Source organism: Cebidichthys violaceus, unplaced genomic scaffold (assembly GCF_023349555.1).
Source record: "Cebidichthys violaceus isolate CVI_PGR_0920_01 unplaced genomic scaffold, fCebVio1.0.p SCAF_15, whole genome shotgun sequence".
NCBI classification, from domain to species: Eukaryota; Metazoa; Chordata; class Actinopteri; order Perciformes; family Stichaeidae; genus Cebidichthys; species Cebidichthys violaceus.
Genome location: NW_027176318.1, coordinates 13,917,885 through 13,945,483, shown reverse-complemented (window position 1 = coordinate 13,945,483; position 27,599 = coordinate 13,917,885). Strand labels below are relative to the sequence as shown.

The 27,599-nt window shown below is 39.5% G+C and overlaps 3 protein-coding genes across 3 annotated transcripts; 1 reads left to right on the top strand and 2 right to left on the bottom strand.

Annotated features, from left to right (window-relative positions):
- Positions 1 to 227: 227 nt before the first annotated feature.
- avl9 (AVL9 homolog (S. cerevisiase)) lies at positions 228 to 18,850 on the bottom strand. The gene is made up of 16 exons (XM_068710211.1): positions 18,623 to 18,850; positions 16,415 to 16,535; positions 12,608 to 12,693; positions 11,590 to 11,661; positions 11,215 to 11,304; positions 11,045 to 11,111; positions 10,462 to 10,502; positions 10,337 to 10,375; positions 10,172 to 10,241; positions 9,099 to 9,592; positions 8,539 to 8,673; positions 8,232 to 8,451; positions 7,892 to 8,009; positions 7,316 to 7,369; positions 3,676 to 3,764; positions 228 to 3,064 (listed from the first exon to the last, which is right to left on the bottom strand). Exons 1-16 carry the CDS (start codon positions 18,704 to 18,706, stop codon positions 2,937 to 2,939), a joined length of 1,908 nt encoding a protein of 635 aa, XP_068566312.1. The 5' UTR covers positions 18,707 to 18,850; the 3' UTR covers positions 228 to 2,936.
- Positions 18,851 to 19,696: 846 nt separating this feature from the next.
- Positions 19,697 to 22,460, top strand: lsm5 (LSM5 homolog, U6 small nuclear RNA and mRNA degradation associated). The gene is made up of 5 exons (XM_068709531.1): positions 19,697 to 19,805; positions 21,258 to 21,353; positions 21,488 to 21,515; positions 21,598 to 21,670; positions 21,791 to 22,460. Exons 1-5 carry the CDS (start codon positions 19,751 to 19,753, stop codon positions 21,821 to 21,823), a joined length of 285 nt encoding a protein of 94 aa, XP_068565632.1. The 5' UTR covers positions 19,697 to 19,750; the 3' UTR covers positions 21,824 to 22,460.
- Positions 22,461 to 25,006: 2,546 nt separating this feature from the next.
- Positions 25,007 to 27,376, bottom strand: LOC137872102 (calponin homology domain-containing protein DDB_G0272472-like). Its single transcript, XM_068710337.1, has one exon. It carries the CDS (start codon positions 27,374 to 27,376, stop codon positions 25,007 to 25,009), a length of 2,370 nt encoding a protein of 789 aa, XP_068566438.1.
- Between the last annotated feature and the right edge of the window lie 223 nt (positions 27,377 to 27,599).

Here is a 27,599-nt window from a genome sequence, read left to right as displayed (position 1 = left end):
TGGCTCTCTTGGCTCTCGTGTCCCTGTGATGCTGCTGAATTGTTGTCTGACAACACGTGGGTACATTTTTGTGCGGCCATGCGGTGCCACCACAACAACAACCCTCTTTACAAACACACACTTTGTTTGGCTGACCTACTTTTTAACCCAGACACATTTGTATCCAGAGCGATACAAGAAAAGGTCCTCTATATCATCATCTCTTAAAAATAAAAAAAGTCTGCGGTTTATTTTTTATTTTTTAATACAGCAATATAGTATAGCATCACTTCCTGTCAAATACATTAAAAGCATCTGTCAAGAAAATAGTCTGTGAATTTTAATTCACAATACATTCATATCTGTTAAATACAAAATTAAAATATATCATCAGAGGATCAAAAAAAAAGAAAAATGAAAAAGCAGCTTTTAATAGCCGATATCTTTTTTTTTTTTTTTTTTTTAAACTTAATCAAGAAATAAATTAAAAATTCCCGAAATGGCCAAAGAAGTTTTAAAAGTATGAAGAACCCAAAAGAAAAGAAAAGAAAAGAAACCATTAAAATTGTTTTAAAGACAGAAGGATGACACTAATTACAGCTGTAAAACTGGACTGGACAGAGCATGCTCACGAGATCCACTTTTAATCCAACTGTTGTTGAATATTTGAAGCACGGAGGGAAAAGATCCTGTAAGCAGCTCCAAAAATTACAGTTATACGAGATAAAGATTCACATAAATAGAATATAATGGCTGCTTTGTGCAAACAGTGGTCCACAGATATAAGGACTTTTTCCAGTGTTGTCATGACAAAACATGGATATCTATGAGTTTATACACAAACAAATAAATAAGTTATCTGACTTTAAATTGACTAAATATAGTTCTCCTAACGTATAGTATAAAAAGGCCTGGGTGAGGGTTAATAACACCCTGTCAAACACACAGTTGGGTGCAGGTTCCTTCATAGTTGAGGGAGGTTTTCCATCACGTTTGTCAGGGCACAAAATCAGGCATTAGGTACACAAGGATTTACGTAATAACATTGTGGTTTTTGCAGTAACAGCATTCAGATTTTGTAATTATGTCGGTGTACTTTTCCACATTGAGAGCGGCGAGAAACACGATTAACAGGAAATGCAACAGAGCTGTTGTTTGATTTTTGGAGATTTTATCATTTATCATGAGTTGCATGCTTCACAAAATGTCAGAATTTGCTGCTTTTATATTTATTTATATCTTTAAAATGAATATCTTAGGTGGTTTCGACTGTTGGTTGAAGTAAATAAAAACATAACTGAATACATCAATAGATAAAACTGTTGGACAAATATTTAAAATAAAGCGTGAATAGAAATATAAAGCTTAATATCTTTCCTTAAAGTAACGATACGTTGGTAAAAAAAAAAAAGTACCACCAACCACTGAATTTAAAATTATTTAACTAACAATATTAGCTGAAAACAGTTAGCTAAACACGTTAAGCACCGGCCTTTTAAGCTGGCTACCCCGCTAAAGCTAACGTTTGTGATAAAACTAATCTTCCCATCTCAGTTAATGTTAATCATCCATAAAGTTGTAATGCTGCGTTCACACTACGAACTACAAAGCAATAGTCTGCTCATTATATTTATGTTTCTTTTACAAATTCACAAGGATTATTATTAATGTTAGCTAAACAAAGTGCAAATGCTAATGTTTGTAAAGTCCAGATTTTTAGAGGCAAAAGGTTAGAAACTTTGGCGACTGAAGCCACCTCCTTACGATAATATCGAGAGAACGTTGAATATGATTAAATTAGGTTAGTTATTGATAACAAAGATGCTCTATTACCATCAAATCATCGTAGTGTGAACACAGCATAAGAAAGAGTTAACGCTAACGAAATTAGCTAGCTAGTAGTTTAAAGACACCGTGCTTATATCTTTATGTCATTATCCTCTAATTTTCTCTTCTTTTAATTGAAGAGCACGTTGGAAATAAGTCATGGACATTCTGTAAATCTGTATGTGTCTCTTTGTGTCAAACACACAAATAAAAAAACTTAAAAGTAGAATTAGCTAGCTAAGTTTGTTAGCGTTTTCTTGCCGGCTAAAATGCTTTGGCTACTGTTGTTAATTAATTTTCAACCAACTGATGATAACTTACTGAGGATAAAGTGAAAGAATGAAGCTTTATATCTTTGTTTACACTGAATTTAAATTATTTAGCTAACAATATTTTTTACTGATATATTTTTTACCATTTATTTGCTCCATAGCTGTCAAATCGGAAATAGCACTGGACATTTTTTTTGTTGCAATTTTCTGATATTTATGAACTAATAATCGTTAAAATAAATGAAAATAATTGTTAGTTTTAGCCTTTCGTGAGTCAATCTAACTGGGGTTTTTTACGCAAGAATTCATGCAGTTACCACATCAACCACAGTGTGATTACATACCGAGACGTCACTGAACATTAACTGAATTTAAAATCTAAACCGTTTAAAATATCTTCAAGGTACCACAGCTCATGCTTTTTCTGTCAAATATTTTTTTTGTCTGTGATTTATCTGTCAGCAAAATAGTCGGCTATATAGACAAACTCTAGAAATATGCAGCAAAAGAGTAGAACACCGCAAAACCCTAACGACGGCTTCTTTAGTGTCTCACAGGAAAAAAGCATCCAGCAAATGCAAAACAGGCGGTCAGACATTTTGCAGCCTGCTGAAAAATTTCGGGGTTTTTGATCAAAAGCGCCGGGCAGTCTCTGCCTCACAGTGGATATGGACTGTTACGGTTATTATAACGGCAGCGCTGCCTTCCTGTCCAGCGTCACACCGGGAGTCACCAAATTAATTGTTTTCCTCCTTCATAAAAGCATCTCTCAAGTCCAATGAACCCTCAGGCTTCATGGTAGCAAGAACGGTCAGAGGACGAGGACAGAGTCTGGTGGGACTGGTAGTGGGTTTAGTTTCAGGGTTGGACCTCTTCGGCGGGCTCCGGAAGCTCATCGGTGGTCACCGCCACTGGCTGGGCCAGTGTGGAGAACCAGGAGGACATGGCCGACTTAGCGCTGGTCAACGCTCCGCCCACGGACTGACCTGAGAGCAAAGGACAACGGTAGAGATGGCATAAACAAAACAGGTAAATAAAAGTTTGTTTTACTCAGACGGTAACCTGCATTCTCTCTAATGACCATCAGGGGGCGACTCCTCTGGTTGCATTGAAGTCTATGAGAAATTTACTCTACTTCTCTCTTGATTTATTACCTCAGTAAACATTGTGAACATGAGTTTATGGTCTCAATCTCTAGTTTCAAGTCTTCTTCAATACAGCATGATGTTCATTTAGTAAATTATGGTCCATTTAGAGTCAAATAGTCACTCCTCCACTTTCCAAATGTGGTAACTTCTGTTCATTGGTAGCGAACCGTAATCCAAGATGACCATAATTTACTAAATGAACATCATGCTGTATTGAAGAAGACTTGAAACTAGAGATTGAGACCATAAACTCATGTTTACAATGTTTACTGAGGGAATAAATCAAGAGAGAAGTAGAGTCATTTTAGACTAGACTTCTATACAACCAGAGGAGTCGCCCCATGATGGTCACTAGAGAGAATGCAAGACGCGGATCCCTTTCAGCTTATTCACTGGACGCCATCTTGAATAACGTTTAATTTAGGGGCCTGTTTTCTGAGCTTTCTTACCCACTGCCTTCCCCGTCTGCACCACACTGCGACTGGTGGTCATCATGGCGTTTCCGATCTTCTTCCCTCTCTCGCTGTTCTGCACCGAGCTGCAGTGGACAATGAAGGAGAGGAGGATTCACAAACCACGTATGCAAACACAAAAATGCTGTTTCCTAAATGTTGAAGAGGGGATTATGCAACGGCAGAAGGCCGAGCAGCAGGTGTTGCATCAGATGATCGGAGTTGACCCCGAGAAGCGGAAACGAGCGACGGGCTACGTTTCACAACAAATGCACGGCTAAATTCGGCTTTATCTTGAACAGGAGTCTGGTGCAAGTCCCAAAGCACCCCCCCCCCCCCCCCCCCCCCCACTGACATTCAACAGGAATCTCACAGCAGCCTGGTTAAAACAGACGGATGTGGATGCGTGTCAGCAGCTGTCACTCTGTGTTTTAACACCTTCTAACGAGCCAAATAATTTAATCTGGACAATTGAAAGGAGAAAATATCATAAAGACGGCAGAGTTCAGCTTAAAATTTCCGTCGCCTTCTTAAGTATTCGACGCCAGACGTGAATAAACGAGTTAATCTGAAAGAACTTCAGCTCGTAGAAAGTATGTGCAGGAAACCCGAAACCAAAGTGTGTGACAGATACGGTGTTTTATCAGACGACGTTTCTATCTTTATTTTCAAAATAAGAGAGGGGTTGCGTATTTTAAAAGCAAATTAGATGTAGAATTGTGTATTTATGTTAGAAAATCCCTGTGAACATTAGAGTAGAGCTTTTTGATCAAATTGGTCAATCGAACCACATAATAAAATACATTTCTATGGAATTCATTCTCTAATTAAAAAACATGAATAATAATACAAATAAAATGTAAAAAAAAAGATACATACACATATCTTTTTAATTATTATTTTCTAACAGCTGTATACTATTAACCCTGGATTATTACATGGGTGTTTAATGATGCTGTTATTGTTGTATCACATCTTTTATGAATTACTATTTTTACAATATATCCTAATTTTATAGTATAATAAAAAAATTATCATTTTTTACATATATATTTAATTATATATAATTCTTTTATTAGTTTTTAACTGCTAAATTATATTGGAATTTATTAGATTTAATATTAAATATTAGGTATTGGATTTTACATGTATTATTCAACATATATGGTCAAAGAAACACCAGAATGGGCCTTTAACGTCTACTTATATCGAAATTAAATGGCAAATGAGTTTGAATTAATGCAAAGGAATCCAGCATCTTGATTGAAATGTCTTGCACACACAGTACCACGGAAAACATTTTTCATAACTGTTGAAGCTTTGGGTGGAATAAATGGAAACTCTGCTGTAAAATTACCCCATTTAAAAACTAAATTTCAGATGCCACCCAGCCGCCGAAAAGAGCTTCCGAGAACAGAAAGCAGCATTTCCCCCGAGCCAGTGTGTACACTCGGAGAGGACACGCTGGCTCTCCGTCTCGCTGGCTGACCCAAATAAACAGCTCCTTATGCGGCGCACTGTGGTCCGCTGACAATAAAGAAAGATCCTCTAACAGCCAGCGTCCGCCTGCAGCTCGTCACATGACTCTTGTTTTCTGAGAACATCGCTGCCACCGGCTGCTCTTTGTCCGGCAACCGATGACGAGGACACACACACACACACACACACACACACACACACACACACACACACACACGTTTCCATAATACACATGCAACACAGCACATTCACAAGGGAGTCAAGCGCAGGGCCTGTTTTTTTTTATTTTTTATAAATAGAGAGAGGAGGTGAGCTGCAGCAAAGTGGATGGACTCAACTTGCAGCTTTTATTTTCTCGACTTCGTGTGTCCCTAATCTTCTCTCTGATGGTCTTGTTTACTGATGGAGGTCACATAGAGGATCAGGACTAAACTGAGACTGGTTCAGGACCAGGTAAAGGTTCCTCACAGTAACTTTGTGTGCACGAATCAACAGACATGACGTTAAAACAATATTGTTTAACAGATGTTTAAGGGTGTTGTGACAGGAAAAATCTCTCCTTCAAAGTAAAATGACCGGTGTTTACCGGCAAAATGTTGTTAAATAAATAATTGAAGCTTCTGACAGTCAATAAAGTCTCTGATCGCAGCGTCTTCGAGTGGAGACGGAGACGTTTATCTTCCATCTCGTGAAGGAAAATCAAACCTCTCACACGTTTCCAGAGCGGCTGAATCCCCGTCCTGTTTTAGAGCTCTGACACAAAGCTGAGGCAGGAAATGGGAAGTGTTTATTCCTGAGAAGACTCCGATGGCTGAGTGCCAGACTTCCTGCCCCCCCCCCCCCCTCCACCCTTCATCACCCCACCACCCTTCATAGAGTAGAGAGCCAGCCATGCCCCTTCACCTCCTTCCTGGTCCCTGAACGCACCACGATTTTGAAAAATCCACTCATGACTCAAAGAATCTGAAGAATCAGCAACATGAAAACACAATTAGGGCAACTAACTGATAATAAACTGTCTAATAAAAAGGTCATTAAACTAGTTTACAAGTGGCCAAGGTGACATCTTCACATTCTTCTTCTCTTCTTTCAATCTTTCCTTCCTTTCTACCTTCCTTCTATCATTTCCTTCCTTCCTTCCCATCCTTCTTTGCTTCTGCCCTTACTTCCTTTCCTTTCCTGCCGTCCTTTCTTCTTTCTTTTCTGTCCTTTTCCTTCTACGTCTGTGGGCTTCTGTCTGTCCTTCCTTCCTTCCCTCCTTTAAATCTTTCCTTCCCGACTTTACTTACGTCCTCCCTTTCATCCTTCCTTCCATCCCTCTAATCCCCTTACTCCTTTGTTACTTTTCTTCCTTCCTTATCTCCTTCCTATCCTTTTCTTTCTTTGCAGTCCATCCATCTTTCCTTGCTGTCCTTTTCCCTCCCTTCCGTCCTTCTTTGCTTCCTTACTCCTTTCCTACTTTCTTACCCAAGTGTTTGTGTCATATTCTAAACTTATATATTTACATTTCTTTCTTCTTGTGGCTCACTTCGTGGCTTTTTAAATCACATTTTATTACAGAACTTTATCTTTTCTTCCACTTGTGATTTAATTGTTGCCTCAGATAAACTAAACTAAACCCAGTTTAAGGGTTTTCGTCCACCGTTTGTTTGTTTGTTTACTGAAGAGTTACGACAAAGTTCACGGCGGCCAATGTCACCGAACACCCCGACGGTAAAGTGAGAGCTAAGTTAGGGTTCGTTAGTGTGTGTGTGGGTGTGTGTGTGTGTGTGTGTGTGTGTGTGTGTGTGTGTGTGTGTGTGTGTGTGTGTGTGTGTGTGTGTGTAACACTAGAAGCGGCGCTCCAGCTGTGGTCGGAGTCACCTTTCATCCACACTTCCTGGAACGAAACCGGAGCTGAAGCTGAAGAAAGTCTCCAGCTCTGTTTTGTTTTTTGAGAATGAAACTGGCTGATAATTTAGCCGATACGAGACCCTCGCTGTCACCACAGCGGTAGATCTTTACATTGTCATTTTTTAAAAAAGGAGCACAACTCTGAAATAAAGTGAAGCCACATTGTTTCACTGCTCAACCTGTGAAACGTCTTTAACGTTTCCTCTCGTCTCCACACGGGGGCAGCACCGTGCATCTTTTGGTTGAGATGAAGGAGTGTACTCACTGCGAGAGTCGTAGTTTCACGTCAGCAACACTGTACTGGCCCTGGAACGGGTGTCTACAGAAAGAGGATTTTATGAATATTTCTATAAATATGATTATTTTAATACATCTGAACAGTCAACAAGCTCAATAAACCTTTGAGATTATTCTCAACAAATGTCACAATATCGGCTATGAAGATAGCTTTTGCAGCAACTTTCCCCATTTTTCAGCGTGTTTCTATAGTTATTACAGGAATACGTTGTATATTTAATATACATGTACAAAGATTTAATATCATTAATTCCCCGGTATTACTATTAGTAGTTTTGCCTCCATTTGCTGATAATTTATCAAGATGTTTTTGGATTCTTCGTTCACGGTGGAGACCTGTAAAAGGGTGGTTGAATGTATTATTGTTGTAGCAGGATGTTCGCTTAATATAGCAAATGGGGTTCTCTACAGTGGGTTAAGTATTTCTTTATAGACCTGAACCAGATGACTCTTGATGTTGATGAGTAAAAATACTTTCTTAATTAAGGTCCCGGTCTAAAAGACGTCATAAAGAGTTTCCATTCACGTTTTTTTGTCCACCTACCCCGGCGTGATGGCGGCCATGGCGGGGTGCTTGTTGCTGAACCACACCCGGTAGTTGTGGGAGATCTTCCAGGCCGTCACGAACGGAACGCCGTAATCGGCCAGCAGCCTCTCGTTGTCTGAAATGAACCGAGATGTTCGGAGTCAGTGAAACTCGATTACTGTCATTGTCTCTAAAGAGCCGGCCGTCACTGAAGTCTCTGAAAACGAGTCACAAGTATTTCTATAGAATCAACTCATCACGACTTCAATGAAGAAGTGAGTAAAATGCATATTTAGAAAAACTTAATCTAAAACTGATTTAGTAACAAACCCAGAAAACCCAGTGAGTCAGTTCCCACCTTGCTGCAGCGCAGAGGACAGTAATGAGTGGAGGTAAAGGGTGAACTGCGCTCTGATCCACTCATCTCCGCCCTCCCAGCCCGTCCCGTCCAGGAACACGTCGTCTCGGTTCTCCATCACGTGTTTCACCAGGTAGTCGGCGAAGCGCAGGTCGGCCGTCGTCAGGCTCAGGATCTTCCGGAGCTCCGGGTCCTGGATGTGGACTCCACCTTCCTCCACCTGAAAAAAAACCCACAAAACATACAGTACTTACTGTCAGGAATATCCAACTGTTACTACTAAAAAAAGAAAAGAAAGAAGTTTTACCTCGACGATGGCATCGCTGAGGTGCCTCTGCTGGCGGAACAGGATGTTGGTCGCGCCGGCGACGAAGCCGCGCACCGTCACGTCTGACAGGAGGTGATGCTGCTGCAGGGCCATGTAGGGCAGACACAGGTAACCCTGGCAAGGAAAGGGAAAGGGTCACTATGTGTACAACTGTGTGACAGACAGACACACACACACACACACACACACACACACACACCAAGGACAAAGGTGTAAAATCTGAGTTAATATCCTGCTGGAAAACACACAAGCGGTTATTTGATGAGTGGCTGTTTGAGCTTCTCTCATGAATTTATAGGTTATTTATGAACTAATATTGATCTTTTATGAACTACGATAGTGCGAGGAAACATGATAATGAAGATGAACTCTCTACCATTTGAAATATGAGTTTAATGCGTAAAATAATTGTATTACCAGGACCATGAAGGAGGCATTTTAACTTCCTGTCTAAGATGTTTTTTTAGGGGGTGAAAAGGAGAAAATTTACAGGGGAAAAGCTCTGAATCACAAACAGAACCCTCTATCCTGAGTGTTACCTTGGTGAAGATGGGGAGCGGCAGGCCGTACTGGTCCTCCTCCAGACCGGACACCAGACCCTGGACCACCCCTCCCTGGCTGCCGGCGGACTGCGGCTGCACCGTGATGGGCGTCCCCGGCTCGGAGTCGAAGGCGTCCGGCAGCAGCAGCAGCTCCGTCGTCTCTTTCCCCTCGGCGGCCTCTTTGGGACTCTCCTCCAACACGCTGGGGTCCAGAGTCTCCCAGTCGCTCTCCGAGGACTCCGGAGAGCTGCGTGACGGCGGCTTGAGGAGGTGATTGTCCCCCTCCGTGCTGTTCCCGGAGGACAGAGAGTCCGCGGCGGGTCCGGTGGCGGCGGTCCCCTCCAGCTCCAGCTCGGTGTTGGCGATGTCGGTGACGGACACGGAGACGAACTCCTCGGCTCCGGAGACGCTCTCCACCAGAGTCAGGTCCTCCGTCAAGCTGCTCTTAGGCCGGTAGTGGGACGAGTCCACCAGGCCGTGCTCAATCATACCTGCACGGATGAAAACGGGAAAAAGTCAGAGACATTTTGAATCCATTTCAGTCCACAAATAATCCCGTTTGTCTTTAGCTTTCTGTTTTTACATGTTACAGGTTTTTACAATTCAGATATTTCCTGATTTCTCCAGCGAGACCAGAGACGTTTTAAGAAGAAATAAGACATTCTTCGTTTTTACAAATGGAGAGTTTAAATCCTAAGAAATAAAAGATATTAGACACATTAGTGTTGTACCCGTGTTATACTCTCCTACTGTACTATTGTTTTCATTTAGCTTTTACTTTTTATGTTACTTTTCTTTGTTTGATGTTTAGGATTATTTACACCTTGTGCACCACATTTCCCAACAATACATTTCCATCTATTTAAACTTTTTCGTCAGTGTTTAAACTGGCCTGAATTAAACCAGATTTATTAAAAAATGTGACCTTATAATGACATTTTTGTGTCAATCGATATCCTGTTTTTTAAGACTTTTCTCCCAGTTTTGTTCATCCGTACAGATGCATGAAGAACTCCTGTACGTCTTAACAAAAGGCCTAATTTACAGTGCAAGAGGAGAGAGTTTCTGACCTGGAAACAGTGATAGAACTGTCATCAGAGCTCCCACTAGTCTGTTGACAGGAGACACATAGAAGAGGACCTGCAAACAACAGCAACGACAAAAATCTCATTTATTGCGTCGTTTCTTTTTCAAAAGTTCTGAATCGTTAGAAAACATTTGTTTGTTTATCGTACCTTCTTCTCCAGCAGAATAAGCTTGAAGAGGATGAGGACCTGCGAAGGTAAAACATAAAAGAGTTATTTTATAATAACTGTTACGCAACCAGCAGACACTTTAATGTTGGTCTGTAATTCTCTACCTTGTGTCGAAAGTGCAGAATTAAATCTCTTGGTGATAACCCTGAGGGAAGAAAGCAAACAGAGCATCAACAAATGAGGAACAACAACAATCACATGAATCATAACCACAAATATGGTCTGTTTATATCTGTATCTCTGGAACAACAGATCATGAATCATCGCACACCTATAGAGAGTATTTATGTGATAAAGGAAGATATTCTCAAGAAAGCAACAGATATTTTGTTATAAACAATAAATATTTCTGAAATATTTACACAAATTTGCAACACTTTGTCTTTTTCCAAATACGTTATTGAGTTAAAATGCATTAAATTGAAAATAAATTATTATTGACCTATATGTATCGGAATATTTCACTAATATTGTATGCAGTATTTATTTGGAATTTTTAAATTAAATTTTTTTATTTTGAAATATGTTCAAGGAGACACGCTGTTTTGGTAAAATGAGTCTTGCAAAAGTTGGTAATAAAATAAGAAAACAGGCAGAAGCAACGGCAAAAGACTGCATTGTTATCCACTACTTATGCGTATCTAAAATATATATTTGTGTCACAAATATGCAGCTTGTCGGACCCACCTAGATACACCTGTGATCCCTCCAGAGCCGAGCCTCTCAGAGAGCCGTTCATGTGGTCGTACAGCTCCTGCAGGACGGGACGAGCAAACAGGAAGTCAGGAGGAAGTGATAACAGGAAAAAAAAAAAAAAAGGTAAACGGATGGTTTCTGTCAAGATTCTATATTCTCACCTTTAATATCGAGATCTGTGAGAAGTCTTTCTCCTCGAAGTAGGCGTGTGTGATGAGCTGTAGCTTAGCTTGAAGCAGACCGTAGAGAGGCTGGAAGTCAACAAACAAACACGTGTTTGAGTCATTAAATGACCCTAAAAATATTTGCTGGATGTCTAAAAATGTGTTTGTTTACGTTTACCCCAAAACCCGAAAACCAGCCTGGACCGTCGCCAAAAGCTACACTTACTCCTTAACCAGAATATTTCTAATATTATCATCATCAACTATTTCCTTTTACTTTGTTTAAGTCATCTATGCTGGTCATTTGCATTAAAAACTCACAAATCAAATGATCATGAAATTAAATATTGTATTTTTAGATAAAAGACTCACCACTCGACTGAGGACGCAGACGCTCTTCTGAACCGTCTCCCTGGTGACGTCGGCCTGTCGCACCTTCAGGGCCTGAAGACGGATTCAAAACAATTATATATATATATATATATATATATATATATTTATATATTTATATATTTATATATTTATATATATATATGTGAATATAAGGACAACATTGTTAGAACACCTTTTAGCTAAAACCACGGACAGCATCTTCAGCTATAACGGCTCAGTATTAATCTAACCAGACGTATATAACACAAAATAAGTGATATAATTACACACGTATCTACATTGAACTCTCTTCTGCTTTGCATAGTTTGGTTTTGGATTAAATTATTAAAGCGTTAACTGCTTGTTGTCATTGTTTCCCTGATTATTTACCACTTTAATTTTGTTATAATTACCAGCAGTTTGATATTTGTTCTTTTTTTTTAAATCTGCTCTATAAATACATTTTGCTTAACTTCTTTTTTTACTCCCTTTGGATAGTTTGTACTTTTGGTACTTGATGTGCATGTTTATGTACTTTTACTTCAGTTGAAATTGAATTCAAACAGACAAATAAACTATGATCAGGGTACCTGTAATACCTATGATATAACATTTGATGTATCATTTAAAAAAAGCTGGTATTCATCTTAATTGATTAATGTGCTGATTGCTTCCCTGATTGAATTAATTCACTATTTGTTCAATAAAATGTCAGAATACAGAGAGAAGTCTGAGAGATATTTAATACTTAGATTTCTGTAGTTGATTAGTTGTTCTTATGATGAATGACTTATTTACAATAAAAACTTATGAGCGTTTCTCTGGTAAACACAAAATGTAAAACTTCATGTGATTCTTTGAGGAGAAACTGTCGAGTAAATCAAGTAATCGATTATATATATATATATATATATATATATATATATATATATATATATATATATATATATATATATATATATATATATATATAAATAAATATGCTACGACTCTGTAAAAAACAAATTCAATGTCTGACCTTTGCTTCTATTTGGCGATAACAGGAGACTCCGTAGACACACTTCATGTCTTCATTAAGAGGCGGAAGGTGAAAATACACAGTGTCTGCAACACAAAACCAGATCACTCACATTAATAAACAACGCTGTGCAATCATTCGTACGGAGATACATCATGTGTGAGCTCAGTTCAGAGGACCGGTAATCTCTTTATATTCATCTGGAACGCCTCACTGCTCCTCAGCCATATTTACATAACAGTTATGTCGTTAAGTTCCTCAATTATCCGCAAAGGAAAAGAAGATCTGTAACTATTCATCGTTTGGTTTTATTGCTTTTTCAAAATTCACTTATTTGCTTGTTTTCACTTTCTGTTTTTTGTTGCGATTGTCTTTTAAATCTCATTTTAATGTTTTTTTTAAGTGTTACATCTAACATATTTTTATGTCCCAGTAAATCACTTTGAATTGTCTTGCGTCTCAACAGCGCTCCATCTATAACACAGCTTAATCCCGTACTGATAAGAGCCGCATTGATTCTCCTTTGTTATTAACCGTGCGTTCCAATATCACATACTAACATACCTTTCAGTAAACCACAAAGAGATTTATCATGTCCCAATACCAAGAACACCAGGAAGTCCTCATGCACCCGGTTTACATTTTGCAGAATGCAAGCCAGCATGCTTTTCTGGCTTTTCTGACCCACAATCCTTTGTGCAGCGGAGGATACGTCCGTGTTGTGACAAAGTAGTACGTCACAGTACTACTGCAGCACGTACTAACAGCAAAAAGAGTCTTGTGTATGTAAGGTTTAATGTACGCTGCATGTCAGGCGATTATGCAGAGCAATGCAAAAGTAACGTAATGAGAAGTGTAACGGATACTTCCTGTAGGGAGTAAATAAGTGAAGCACAGCTTTCCTGCAGGATAAGCTGCAGCTCCTGCAGAGACGAGGTTACGTAAGAGAGGGAAGCCGAGGACGCTCGTCGTTCTGCAACGCGGCTTCAAACAGCAGAGCGGCGGCGGCCAAACCGGATAAACCGTCCAAAGTTAACAAGCTATTCATTAGTTACAGAACAAAAGAAGCCGTTGCTCTGCATGTTTAGTCCAGTAAATACAACCAGTGGAATGTAGTCATTTACTCAAGTAGTACACAACATTTTTTTGAGGTACTTGTACTTTACTTTTTTATTTCCACGCCTCTTAATACTTCTACATCTCATCTTCATCTTGTTATAAACTAAACTATCTTACCGTTTATTTATACAAGAACAGCTGAAAAGATGAGCCGATTAATTGTTATTAAAATCATTTTTCATGCAAAAACCACTTCAGATTTGCTGCTTTTCCTTTTAATACTGTTATAAATGTACTAGTTATAATGTCAATGTATTGCTAGTAATGTTAATGATGTAAATGTATTATTATTAGTAATAATGTTGAGGTCTGGAATAAACAATTAGGGCATCGACAGAAAACTAGCCTGCAACTACTCTGATAATCGTCATTTTTCCAGCAGAAATACAACATGTTATCGTCTCAGCCTGTTTTAAATCAATATAAACGCAATATTATTTTTATTTCCACTTAATGTAATTTGACGGTGATGTCGGGCTGTTTGCCTTCCAAACGGATCCATGGTGCATTTAAAGACACTCTGGACATTTGAGACGTTCACCTTTTTTTGCAGCAATAAATGGAGAAACTAACATCATTGTCTTAGAGAAGTCAAAGCTTGTCACCAGTTTTATTTCCTAAAAACTAAGGTCATGAGCACAATGCCGTTCTGGCAGCAGACACAATAGAAACAGAACAGAAGAATTGTTCTAATGTAGTGAAAAGAAACTGCAAATGGATGAGAAACCTTCTGAGCTTCTGGTTGTTCAAGCCCATAAATCCAAGTGTGGAACAATATAGATTTTTACTGCTCAATAATACAAACTATGACATCACATCACAGATTGCCTAAAGCTCCCTTTAACTGAAAAAAACCCACACTGTGGGAGAAGTGAAGTAGAAGGCTCAGCGATCGGCCTTCCTTCTATCTGAGGGTGAAGGATGAAGAGCGTTTTGTGAAGCGTTTACAATCTGGAGCCTCAAAAGGTCAGACTGTGGACGTCAGAAATTAACCGGAGAAGGTCCACGCTGGGCAGCGACAGGAAGTCTGGACCCAGGCCACGAAAACACAACCCTCCAACCTCTCCTACAGTCCACAAACATATGGACTGTGAGATCTACTGTGAGATCTTTCTCAAGCAATTTGTTTTAATATTTTGCAGCTATAAGAAGCGCCTCCATTTCATTTTGAGCATTGCATTGTGGGACAATAGTGCACATCTAACAGCACACTCAAAAACCTGGATTTTCATCTATTGTGAACACTTCAAATATAAAACCTGTTTTGAATTCGTAGAAAGTATGGAATTTGAAAAATAAAGTAAAAAAAAAAAAAAAAAAAAAAAAAGAGCAGAAAAGATGCAAAACGACTGAAATGAACGTTGGAACAAAACCGTGAAAAAAGATTCTTATACAAGAGCTGCAACAAGCAAGAATGATTAACTATGTTGTCTTTTATTTCATAAAGTGTGTGTGTGTGTGTGTGTGTGTGTGTGTGTGTGTGTGTGTGTGTGTGTGTGTGTACACTCATGTGATGACTCTGCTGATCTTCACTGTATTTCCTCTGTAACCAACACCCTGTAGTATCAGTGTGACTGCCGTCTTTATGAGCCGAAGTGCAGAGGGAGTCGCTCACATCACTGCTGCTTTATTTCTTTATTTCTTTATATCGGCTAACAGCTGCAGCAACAAAAGGACACAAAAGATGAGGAAATGCACGACACGGATCGAAAAAAAGATTTCGAAAAATCTGCCGAGACTAATCGCTAGTTTGAGCCGACAGTCTCTCCTTCGTTGGGACAGACAGCGGTGTTTGATTACGTGTCGTGTCGGTTCGGTTCCTCCTGTTTGCGTTCGTCGGACAGCGTGAGGAGCAGCGGTGAACCACAGGACTGTCACATGACGGCAGAGTCCTGCTCTCTCTCTCTCTCTCTCTCTCTCTCTCTCTCTCTCTCTCTCTCTCTCTCTCTCTCTCTCTCTCTCTCTCTCTCTCTCTCTCTCTCTCTCTCTCTCTCTCTCTCTCCAGCCTGGATACTGAGTATCTGCTGCTGCTGCTTTCACCCAATCAAACACATTGAATTCTCTATTTCATCTGTTTATTCCCTCACAAAGACAGACGATCCAGGAAGTCCAGTTTAAAATCACAGATTAACGCATGAGAAACGCTGCACAAGAACTCTGGGAAGTCTCCTTCGTTGTGACGATTTCCAGTTGATATTCTATTGAAACGCAGCAGCAACAAATCGAGCATAAATGAAAGATAAGATGGTAAATAATAGAGCTGTTTGAGGTTAAGATGCAAATAAAGCTGCAGGTTTTTTCATTATTTGCATTGTCCATAAAATGGTAAAAAGAAAAAGAGTAAAAAAGTTCCAAAAAGACCAAGTCGACAGATTCTCATTGCTTGTTTTTTTCCAACCAACAGTCCAAGTACCACCAAAAGCACGTAGCAAACAGCTGCAGATCAACAGTCTCTCTCTATAAAAGGTCCGTCACAACGACAGACGATCCATGATGTCACAGTTTTACGCATTAAAAAGATTCATCAGAAGAATATTGTGACATTTGTATATCGGTGGAGGCTTCAAATGAGCCCAGTTGGTTTTCTGCCTCTTCCTGCGCTGTGATATTATTTATCTCTGTTATGTTTTCTTTCATTTTTTTTATTATATTTTATCTACAAACATCCGTCGGCGCCGTGTGACGTACCTTCCTGGTAGTTGTGCGCTCCGTCAGGAAGCGACAGGAAGGGGAGGTACCTCCACTCCTCCGGCAGCAGGTTGCTGTCGTGACCCTCGTCGGGCATCAGCGGCGGGTACGAGAACTCAACCTGCAGGACAGAGAGTCGGCACGTTTCTACACGTCTGCTTCACATCTTTAGTATCACTTCATAATCAGGATTTTATACTGGCAACAATTTCATTTAGCGGTATTTAACAGCATTCTTGTCAGAGTTACAAACTACTTACACACAGTATCTTTATCCAGAGTGTGTACAAGTATCACAACGCTTGCAATTCCTAATTAACTTATCAATCAACCCTCTGAACACCAAACTCTTTAGGGGCTCTCTGTCACTTTGATTTTCAAAATAAATGTCCTGCACCTCTATGGAAACAGTACAAGAGAGAACACGCAAGTTGATCACTTATTTTTCAAACATTTGCCAAACGATGGAATCTAGACATCAAACATTTGGTTAAGTGTCCACGAGTGTTGCCAACGTTGTAAAAACAGAATGGAGGCTCTATGTGCTTCATACATTAAACTGTTTACATATTTACAACCTCTGCTCTGTGCTCAGTCACATGACTGATGTACTACATCTCAGAGGTACATGTTGTACCGTACTACATCTCAGAGGTACATATTGTACTTTTTACTGTACTACAACAGTATTTCCACAGTGTGGTACTAGTACTTTCCCTGCAGTAAATGATGTGAATACATCTCACACAGCAGACGGAGGCTGAAAGAGACGAGAGGCGGCGGATTAAAGAGCCAAGAACTCAATGTGATACCCAGCAGGAGATCGCTGACCCGATCAGATAACCTCCTCCTCCACCGGAGGTAACGGGAAACAAAGCGCTTCGTAGGGTCTCCTTCCAAAGTAAAATAAAAAACAAAGTCTTCTTTTATCTTCTGCCTCATGCAGCAGCTGCTTCTGAGCCCACTGGGCTGCCAGCTCGGCCCGTTAATGGGATGAATTTTGAAGAAGAGGAGGAGGTGATTATGAGAAGAGGCTTCAGGAAGTGGATTAAATGAAAAAAAACGGGTTTCAGAAGTGAGCTTTTGTTTGTGGTTTTTGTAGAAAAGGAACCACGCTGAGGCTTTGTTAAAGAAAAAGTCACGATAGTTGTGATCGCAGGCGTTGTTTAGTCTTCGTTTGTCTTCACAAATGTCTGCACTGCATAAAGTTATGATTCAAATTCCACAAATAAATGTTTTTTAAGGTCTTAGCATTTAAATGATTTACAGTATTTTTCTTTCTTCCTCTCCGAGTGTTTATCTGTTGATCTGAGAGAGGAGTCGCTGAACATACTTGTTGTCCTTACAGCCATAAATAAAGTTGAATTTAATTGAAAACAAACTTCAAATGAAAGCCAGCCTTAATTATATCATCATACAACGCTTTCTCCTCATTTCATCTCTCTGTTGAGTCTGAAAAATGTCAGAAAACAGTTTCATTCAGTTAACTGGGATTTAAAACTGAGACAAACAGCAAATCTTTGCTTTGGAGAAGCTGCAACATGGGAATATTTAGCGTTTACTATCTTGAAAAACATCTTAAAATGAGTAATTATGTATCAAAATAATTAGTTTAGGACTAAAACGATTGCTTGACTATCTTTGGTAATGATACAGGAACTTATGATATTTTACTGGCAAAACTATTTTAAGGAAAAAATTGTTATTTTTATCTTTACAGGAAGTTTCATATAGATCAATGTTTCTTTTGCAAGAGATGACAAATAGGTACATCTTTTAAACACCACAGATGACCATTTGTTGTTTAATTAAACGGCCATAACATCCTCACACTGTTCATATCCGGGTACTAAATCAGCCAAAAGATGAATAACAGAGAGGGGAAAATAAATATTGTATATTAAGACACACAGAGCTGCTTGCAGTTGAAAAACACTGAAGTGGAAAGATGCCCAAACTGGCAGCAGAGCACATGTTACATAACCCCAGAGAGCCCAAAGCAAACAGCTGATGTTGATGCTAATCTGAATAACGACCCTTGTAAAGGTTGATGTGTGCACCGACAGAGAGAAGAAGAAGAACGACTCACAGCCAGTGATTACAAGTCAATTCGTGCGGAAATAAAGGCGGAAATGTGCCTTTATTATGAGTCAACTAGGCTAGCAGCTAGCTGCGTTAGCTTAGAAAGAAGCAGGTGTTCGTGTTTACCTGACAGCCCTTTTTGTGGTGAAATCCAACCACCACGATGTGCAGCACCGGTCCCTTCGGCTCGTCTCTGCCGTGAGACTCCATGCCTTCCACCACACCCCCACCTCCGGATGTAAACACGGCCAAACAAAAGCGGACTATTTGCCCCCTCTTCCACAGACACACACACACGCACAGGCACTGGTTCCGCTGGACAGGGAGCACGAACACAAACCACCGCGGAGACGATTCTCTCTCCTTCCGCTTTGGCCCGAGCGTGTCAGAGGATGGACGGAAAGCGTGAGGGTTCACTACAGCGCACTTCCGTCTTCGTCAAAAGCTTTTTTCTTAGTTGTTTTTTTTAATAAAAATATACTTCAAATTAAAAAGTGTAAATTAAATTATTTAAATATAATTGTATTAAAAAAAAAATTGCATGTGAATATATATATATATATATATATATATATATATATATATATATATATAAATATATATATATATATATATATATATATATATATTCACATACACTTTTTTACATTTAAAAAAATGTATGTACTATATATATATATATATATATATATATATATATATTTATAATTAATTAATTGTTTTATTAATTTGGTATTAATTAATAATTTGTATTTGTATGTATAAATATATATATATATATATATATATATATATATATATATAATTATATGAATATTTTTTGAAATATCTTTTATTCCAAAAAATTAAGAAAGAAACCAATACTCCTCATGACAAACATTCAGAGTGAAAACATTTCTTTTTAAAAACGAGATAGAATTACGCAGACGACAGAAACTGTGTTGGGGATCTATCTTGGTATTGACTCTGTCATCTTTGTTACAGTCAAATCATTACGTCATGTATTGACGAGCACAACCGGCGCCATCGTGTGGAAATAGATTGAAAAACATAATTTAATCTTTGGGTCCTCTCAGTTTCAGTTACACTCATTCAATTGTGTGTGTTTTTAGATTTCCGATTAAATTATATACAATTCAAACGGATCTGTGACCGTTGCAAACAGTCATTCGATGATTGATTCTGAGCTCGAATGCTTCAGCCTGCTCACTCATCATCTTCTTCTATCGATTGCTTCCGCCTGCCGCCCATTGAATGAACATGGCGGCTACTGCTCCAACCACGAATCCGTCTCAGCTGCTCCCACTTGGTTTGTAAACTCTGAATTACGTCGCGTTTCTGTTTCAAATTTCTGATCATGAATCAGTGATTAAAGTCAGAGTGCGGCGGTTGCAGTTTGAGGCGCGAGTTTAAGATATTAGGGAGGTTTTTGAGAGGTTTTGTTAGCTAGTTAACGTTAGCATCACATGCTACAAGCTACAAACGCATGATACTCGTTATTATTAACGTTAGCTGTCTTTGCTAATTAGCATATCATACAGATTGACAGTACACATAATTAAAGGTATTTAAAGTAACATTTTCTTCGCGCCCAAATGTCTTATTAGGAGGTAAATTAAAAAATATATTTATTTTATAAAAATAAACTTTACTAAGTAAAGGATTTACTAAGTAAAGTTAAGTTAATTAAGTATAAATCAGAGGTACTTGTACTTTACTCTTCATGATACTTTATACTTATATTCCCTTATATTCAGCTTTAGTTTCAAAGAAAAACATGAAATGTTGTATTAGAATATAATGTTTTGTAATCATTTAATTGAATTTAAGTACAACTGAAATTATTAGTTGATTGATAGAAAATTGATTGACTAGTTTATATAATTTTTCCTGTATAAACATTTCAATGATTTTCATAATTTTTTGGTTTTTACCATTTTTTTTACAAACCAAACAATCAATCGATTGATGGAGAAAACAATCGGCAGATCAATCTGTAATATAAATAATTATTAATTAATAGTTTGAAATGAGTTCAACCTCAAGCAGCTACAACATCCTGATTTAAATAGTGATTAAGTAATAGAATATGTATTCGTGGAACAGTCACAGTTTAAATACTTTTATATATTTCATAATTTAATGTAGGTAATGTTGTCAATGCGGGACTTTTACTTGTAGCAGAGTATTTTTACAGTGTGGTATTAGTGTTTTTACTTTATTAAAGTATCTGAATACTTTGATTTTTATCCTATCAGATCTGCCTGAGAACATTATTTAAATGTGTTGCATCACAATCTATTAACTGAATAAGTATACTTGTATTTGGGACTTTTGTCCAGTTTAAACAAGCAATTTGAAGACTTAAAGCAGATTAATTGACAATGAAAATAATTATTAATTGCAGCCCTGACTCAGATAAAGCGCTTAGTGACTGTGATTTATTGTATTTAGCTGCAGAAAATAAAAAAGAAATATTGTTTTCATTGTCAATTCATCTGTGGTTAGTTTCTCAATTAATAAATGTATAATTTTGTCAGTAAAATGTAAAAATAAATAGTGAAAAATGCCCAAAGAGCCGTCAAATCATCACATTGGAAAAACATTTTTGCTTGAAACTTCTGAAATGATTAAATTAATTATTAAAAAAGAATTACTGATGAATTTTCTGTCGCTCAACAAATCATTTACGCTCTAATATTCATAAGGTAGCCTCTAAAATGTCTGAGTCCCTGATCTGACTTTGTGTTTCTGCTTTTAGAGCTTGTGGACAAATGTATCGGCTCCCGGATTCACATCGTCATGAAAACAGACAAAGAAATCGTCGGCACCCTGCTGGGTTTCGACGACTTTGTCAGTATCCTTTCCACATTTATTACAATGTGACAGAAAAAAAGAAAAACGACATGTTCTCGTGTTTAATAAACTGCCTTATTTTACTGTTTTCTCTGAATATTGTCCCAGTTTTTGGTTCTTAACTCTGCGTGTTAGATATGGTCCTAGAAGATGTGACAGAATTGTAAGTACACCTCTTGTTTTTGCATGAATTGCATGAATTTGTGAGCCTGAATTAACTGATTTTATATATATCTGTGTTTCAGTGAAATCACACCAGAGGGACGGAGAATCACCAAACTGGACCAGATCCTCCTCAACGGCAATAACATCACCATGGTGTGTAAATACACTGCATGTTCTGCACCATTACCTGTCACACCTCTACACCACCTGGTGCTGTTGTTTTGGACCTTCACAGTGTGATTTATATCTGTACTTTTTCTTTTTTTTCTGCAGCTCATTCCTGGAGGAGAAGGTCCTGAAGTATGAGATGAGAGTCGTCATTGAAGGGTTTTGAGTTGTGGATTTAATTTCCTATGTTGTGTTCCTGAGTTTATTTTATTGTTGTTTTTTTGGATCATTCCTTCTTGATCTCGAGGAAAATATTTTTGTAAGATTCCCTAATTGAGTATTTGTTATTAAAAAAAATAAAAATGAAAACTGTCTCATGAATCACACATGACAAAAAACTTTTTTTTCTTTTTACAAATAAATCATTTGAAAACACAAGATTTCCTTTATTATCCTACATGTCTCATTTAAAATGTTGCCACAAATAAACCGTTTGCTTTAAACACAATCTGTGAAAAACATTAAATTCTGAGCTCTTCAGAGCAACTATGAAGTCATGATTGATTCATCTAAGACCAACAGTCATGTGACAAGAAATCAGAGAAACTTTGACTGAACTTCAGGAAGTGAACACAGAGAAGAGAGGAGAGGAGAGGATGTTAAAATACGAATAGTTCAATATATAATACACACATGGAGCCTACGTTTGTTTTGTTTTTTACCAACATTGGTAACACTTTGTGGACACTTGAACCATGTTGAATAAATTGATTCCATTGTTTGCCAATTTTTGTAAAACAAATAATCAAATAAATTCAACTTTCTTTCTTAATGAGTGATGTGATCATAACTGTGTTATTCTGCTCTAAAGACATGTTCTAGTTCTCTCTACTTCTAGTCATCATGGTTCTGTTTCTGTTGAGGAGCAGGACTTTTATTTTGAAAATCAAGACCACAGAGAGAACAATGTGACGGGAGTACAAACCTGCTTGAGGTTCAGAGGGTTAATGAATGTACTTAATGAAGCCACAGCTAGTTGTATCGGTGCATTAGTGAAGGCTGTGTTGGCTTCAGGGTCAACCTCCGGCCTGTGAGGGATTCCTAACACACCACGAGATCAGTTGATCAGCAAAAAAAGAACAAAAGAACCCCTTTCTTTTTCCAAAGAAACATTATGATGAAAGTGCTTCCTGTTGGTCAGACGTCGGTCACTTTGTGGAAAACCCCTCCGAACACGAGCGGGTCGTTTCATTGAGACGAAGAGCGAGGAAGGAAGAAGAAAAGAGAAGGAGGACGACTAACCGGAGATACAACTTCCGCTTTTTCAGGCCTTAAGTATGTGCTGTGTCCAGACGTCCGTCAGTTCACCAAAGCTCTCTGGAGACGAAGACCAACAGAGATTACTTCATTCAGCATTCATCTCTTTAATCTCATATCTACCATCCTGTTCTGTTGAAGATGGAAAGCTGCGGAAGCCTGATGAAGAGCGTGCTGGTCGCCATCGTCCTGGTGGCCGTGCTTCAGTCTGGATCGGCAGGTAACATCAAGATTAAGATAATCAAAGTATGAATTCTAACAGAGGACTCGTTCCTCCTGTGACTCATTTAAAACAAGTCTTATTTCTGTTTTTATTTGAGGATGTCTCACTCTAGGAACTAAGAAAGAACCGATAGCAGAACCGAGAACGTGTTTTTACTCATTTAGAACCCGGTTCCTGTTCAGGCACAGTTGTTTGTTTTAATGACTGAAGCAAGATGGTCATAAATAATTCAGAGTGACTGAGCTAAAACTGAGCTTGATGTTAAAATGAAACCATGTCATCAAGTCACTATTACGTGTGTGTGTGTGTGTGTGTGTGTGTGTGTGTGTGTGTGTGTGTGTGTGTGTGTGTGTGTGTGTGTGTGTGTGAGAGAATTAACGTTTCAATCATAACAAGATATTTTGCTGGGTATGATATAAATTCTGTTTCATATTTATTCTCATTATTATCCACCCAAGATCTTCCCCATTGTCAACGTTTTGATTCATTTTGTAAGAAGAAATAAAAGAAAAGTTGAATGAAATCTTATATTTTAATTTTAAAGAAGTCAATTTAAAGCACAAAACATTATTGTTTACATTTTGTACTAATAGTAATTAATAGTAAAAAAATAAATGTTGTTCTGCTGGTTCTACGTCATTTCGACGTTGAAGAGTCGTTTAAAATACGCTGACGTTTAGAAGAAGTTTAAAAGTGAAAGTTAGTCACCGTGTAATCCTGCAATATTACTTATATGTAGTAGCAGTGTGTCCTTCACAATACAATCATCCGACACAATAACTTACTATATTCAGTGCATTGATGTGATGTTATAAAAAAGGCACTTACTATCATAACAGTGCAGAGTAAGAGTTCTAACAACTAAAACACAAGTATTCATGATTGAAAAGGGCCAAGATGAGAAGATATGATGTTGGTCAAATGCTGTGAGACAAATAAAATGACTTTAGTTTTATTGACATTGGGATACAGAAAGTTTGTAATATTTTGCTATTGTGTAAAACTGCTAGGCTTTATTTTTGTGTACGTGAGGAAACCTAGAAGTGTACCTAGAAAGGCAGTTATTGCTATTTTATTTTGGTTAACTGAGCCAACACAACTTAAAACTCAGCAAGTAGACTAAGTGTTAAAATGTGAACATGTATGATTGTATTATTGACAGTATTTTTGGAGGTCTGGGAGAGGAAGTGTGTCCATTTGATGAGTGGGCACGTGCCCGAACTCACATTTCACACACCGATTGTAGTCTCACACATTCATTAATAATGACCGTTCATCAATAATGAAGTTGAATAAAACGCCAGTAAACCAGTAAACAACGTTTACTGGAAATGATCAAAATGTATTTTGTGTTCAAAGAACGTCATGGAACCTTGTGAGAGAAAAGAGATAGAAAACTCTGAATGTGTCAAAATAGACTTTGACTTATATTATCTTGAGATGGAATGAAAATGTATGCTACTCAACTTGTTGTTGGATATGATTCAATTGCCATTGTTTTAATTAAGTGTCAAAAATGTATTAATCTGATCGACATCGCTGCATCGATCCTCTGATTGAAGGTTGACCCTGATCTACACCGAGTCACAGTCACACCAAGAAGTAAAGGATCGAACCATCATTATTACCGGATCACCCGGAGAAAAGCTTCGACGTCGCTGGATTCAACAGCTGATCACATCACGTGATTCAACAGCTGATCCACATCGCTGGATTCAACAGCTGATCACATCACGTGATTCAACAGCTGATCGACATCGCTGGATTCAACAGCTGATCACATCACGTGATTCAACAGCTGATCGACATCGCTGCATCAAGCCACCGCATAGCCCAGGGGGTTATTTTTTCATCTTTGGTGGATCGAAGTCTCCTCCTCTATATCTGTCGTACCACGTCCGTTTTTGCTCTTTCCATCCAAATAACATGCCTTTCAGGACTTTTAGATGAACGTTCTCCTCTCGGAGGGTCGTTACTTCATGCTTGAGCTCCTCCACGGTCTGAAGGAGGGTCGCCTTTTCATCCGGCCAATCTCGAAAACCCTCGAAATGCTGCTCGGCCGTTGCAGCTATGAAGTGGTCAACCTCCTCTTTCTTTTCCTTGAGCCGAGACACACAGGAGGCGCTGATCTCCTGCAGCAGGGAGGCTTTCTCCATCTCCCACTGGAGACGGTCAGCTGCAAACTTCTTCTCCTTGACCTGCATCTCACGAGTGTCTTTCTCACTCTGTAGCTCCTGATTCTCCATCTTCTGCTCGTCCTTCTTTTCCTTGAGCCGAGCCACACTGGAGGCGCTGATCTCCTGCAGCAGGGAGGCTTTCTCCTTCTCCCACTGGAGACAGTCAGCTGCAAACTTCTTCTCCTTGATCTGCATCACAAGAGAGGTTGAGCTGGTTTTCACACTCCGTAGCTCCTGCTCATTCGCCTTCAGAGCAGTCTGGAGCTTGTGATTCTCCATCTTCTTCTTGTCCAGTTGAGCCAGAAGGGAGGCTTTGTTCTCCTCCAGCAGGGAGGCTTTCTCCTGCTCCGACTGGAGACAGTCAGCTGCTAACATGTCTTGAGCCAGAAGGGAGGCTTTGTTCTCCTCCAGCAGGGAGGCTTTCTCCTGCTCCAACTTGTGAAGGATACCTTCTAACATGTCTTGAGCCAGAAGGGAGGCTCTTTTCTCCTCCAGCAGGGAGGCTTTCTCCTGCTCCGACTGGAGACGGTCAGCTGCTAACATGTCGTAAGCCAGAAGTGAGGCTCTCTTCTCCTCCAGCAGGGAGGCTTTCTCCTGCTCCCACTGGAGACGGTCAGCTGCAAACTTCTTCTCCTTGACCTGCATCTCACGAGTGTCTTTCTCACTCTGTAGCTCCTGATTCTCCATCTTCTGCTCGTCCTTCTTTTCCTTGAGCCGAGCCACACTGGAGGCGCTGATCTCCTGCAGCAGGGAGGCTTTCTCCTTCTCCCACTGGAGACGGTCAGCTGCAAACTTCTTCTCCTTGATCTGCATCACAAGAGAGGTTGAGCTGGTTTTCACACTCCGTAGCTCCTGCTCATTCGCCTTCAGAGCAGTCTGGAGCTTGTGATTCTCCATCTTCTTCTTGTCCAGTTGAGCCAGAAGGGAGGCTTTGTTCTCCTCCAGCAGGGAGGCTTTCTCCTGCTCCGACTGGAGACGGTCAGCTGCTAACATGTCTTGAGCCAGAAGGGAGGCTTTGTTCTCCTCCAGCAGGGAGGCTTTCTCCTGCTCCAACTTGTGAAGGATACCTTCTAACATGTCTTGAGCCAGAAGGGAGGCTCTTTTCTCCTCCAGCAGGGAGGCTTTCTCCTGCTCCGACTGGAGACGGTCAGCTGCTAACATGTCGTAAGCCAGAAGTGAGGCTCTCTTCTCCTCCAGCAGGGAGGCTTTCTCCTGCTCCCACTGGAGACGGTCAGCTGCTAACATGTAGTCCTCCTTTTGCTTCATTTTCCGCTGGATTGATCTGACGTTTCTCCACTTGACACTTTCAGTCTCCAGCTCATCGTCTATCACCGCCAGAGCAGTGTTCAACGTTTGATTGCAGATCTGCTGCTGATTCAGTTCAGTCAAACACAACTGACGACAATTCTCCCACTGGAGACGGGTAGCTTCTAACATGTCTTGAGCCAGAAAGGAGGCTCTGTCCTCCTCCAGCAGGGCGGCTTTCTCCTGCTCCCACTGGAGACGGTCAGCCAACAACTTGTCCAGCACTATTCCCTGGACCGACATCTGTCCAACAAATAAGTGTCTGTACTTTTGTAGCTCTTCCAGGTGGCAGCTACTTTTCCTCTGCCACTGATTAATTTTACTCCTAAAATTCTGCTCAGTCTCTGTCAGAAGGTCCACAAGTTTGTTATTCTCAATCTCAGCGAACGCTAGAGAGTCTTTCATTGAGGTTTTCTCCTGCTGAAGTCTGAGGAAATCATTCTTCAACAGGTCCTGTGACCTTATCAGGGAAGAGATTAATTCATCTATCTCCAATTTCTTTTCCATCAGCTGATTGAGTGATGCTTGATGGAAAGCCTTGCATCTTTCCAACCTGTTCTCAGCCTCTTCCTTCTGCGTTAGAAGAACGTCATCAACCTTGCTCAATTTCTCCCGCAGCTCCTGATTCGCTGCCCTCTCGAACACAAGCTTTTTCTCCAACTGCTCAGCTTTTGAGCGAGCCATGAACTCTGTGTCCACAAGCTTCAGCTGCAGACAGCGGGTGCGCATTTCGTGTTCGCTTTCGGCCTTCGCACGTAAATGATTTGCGCCATTTACCTGCAATTTCAAGGAGTCTGCCCTCCGTGAGGAGTCGTTATGTTTAACCTGAGCCTGGTTCAGCTGGGCTTTCAGGCTGTCGATCTCCTTCTGCATCGTTGCTTTCTCACGCTCCACAAAGGCGGTCGTGTACAGATCGCCTTGCATCGTTGTATCTCGCTGGACATTCATGTTT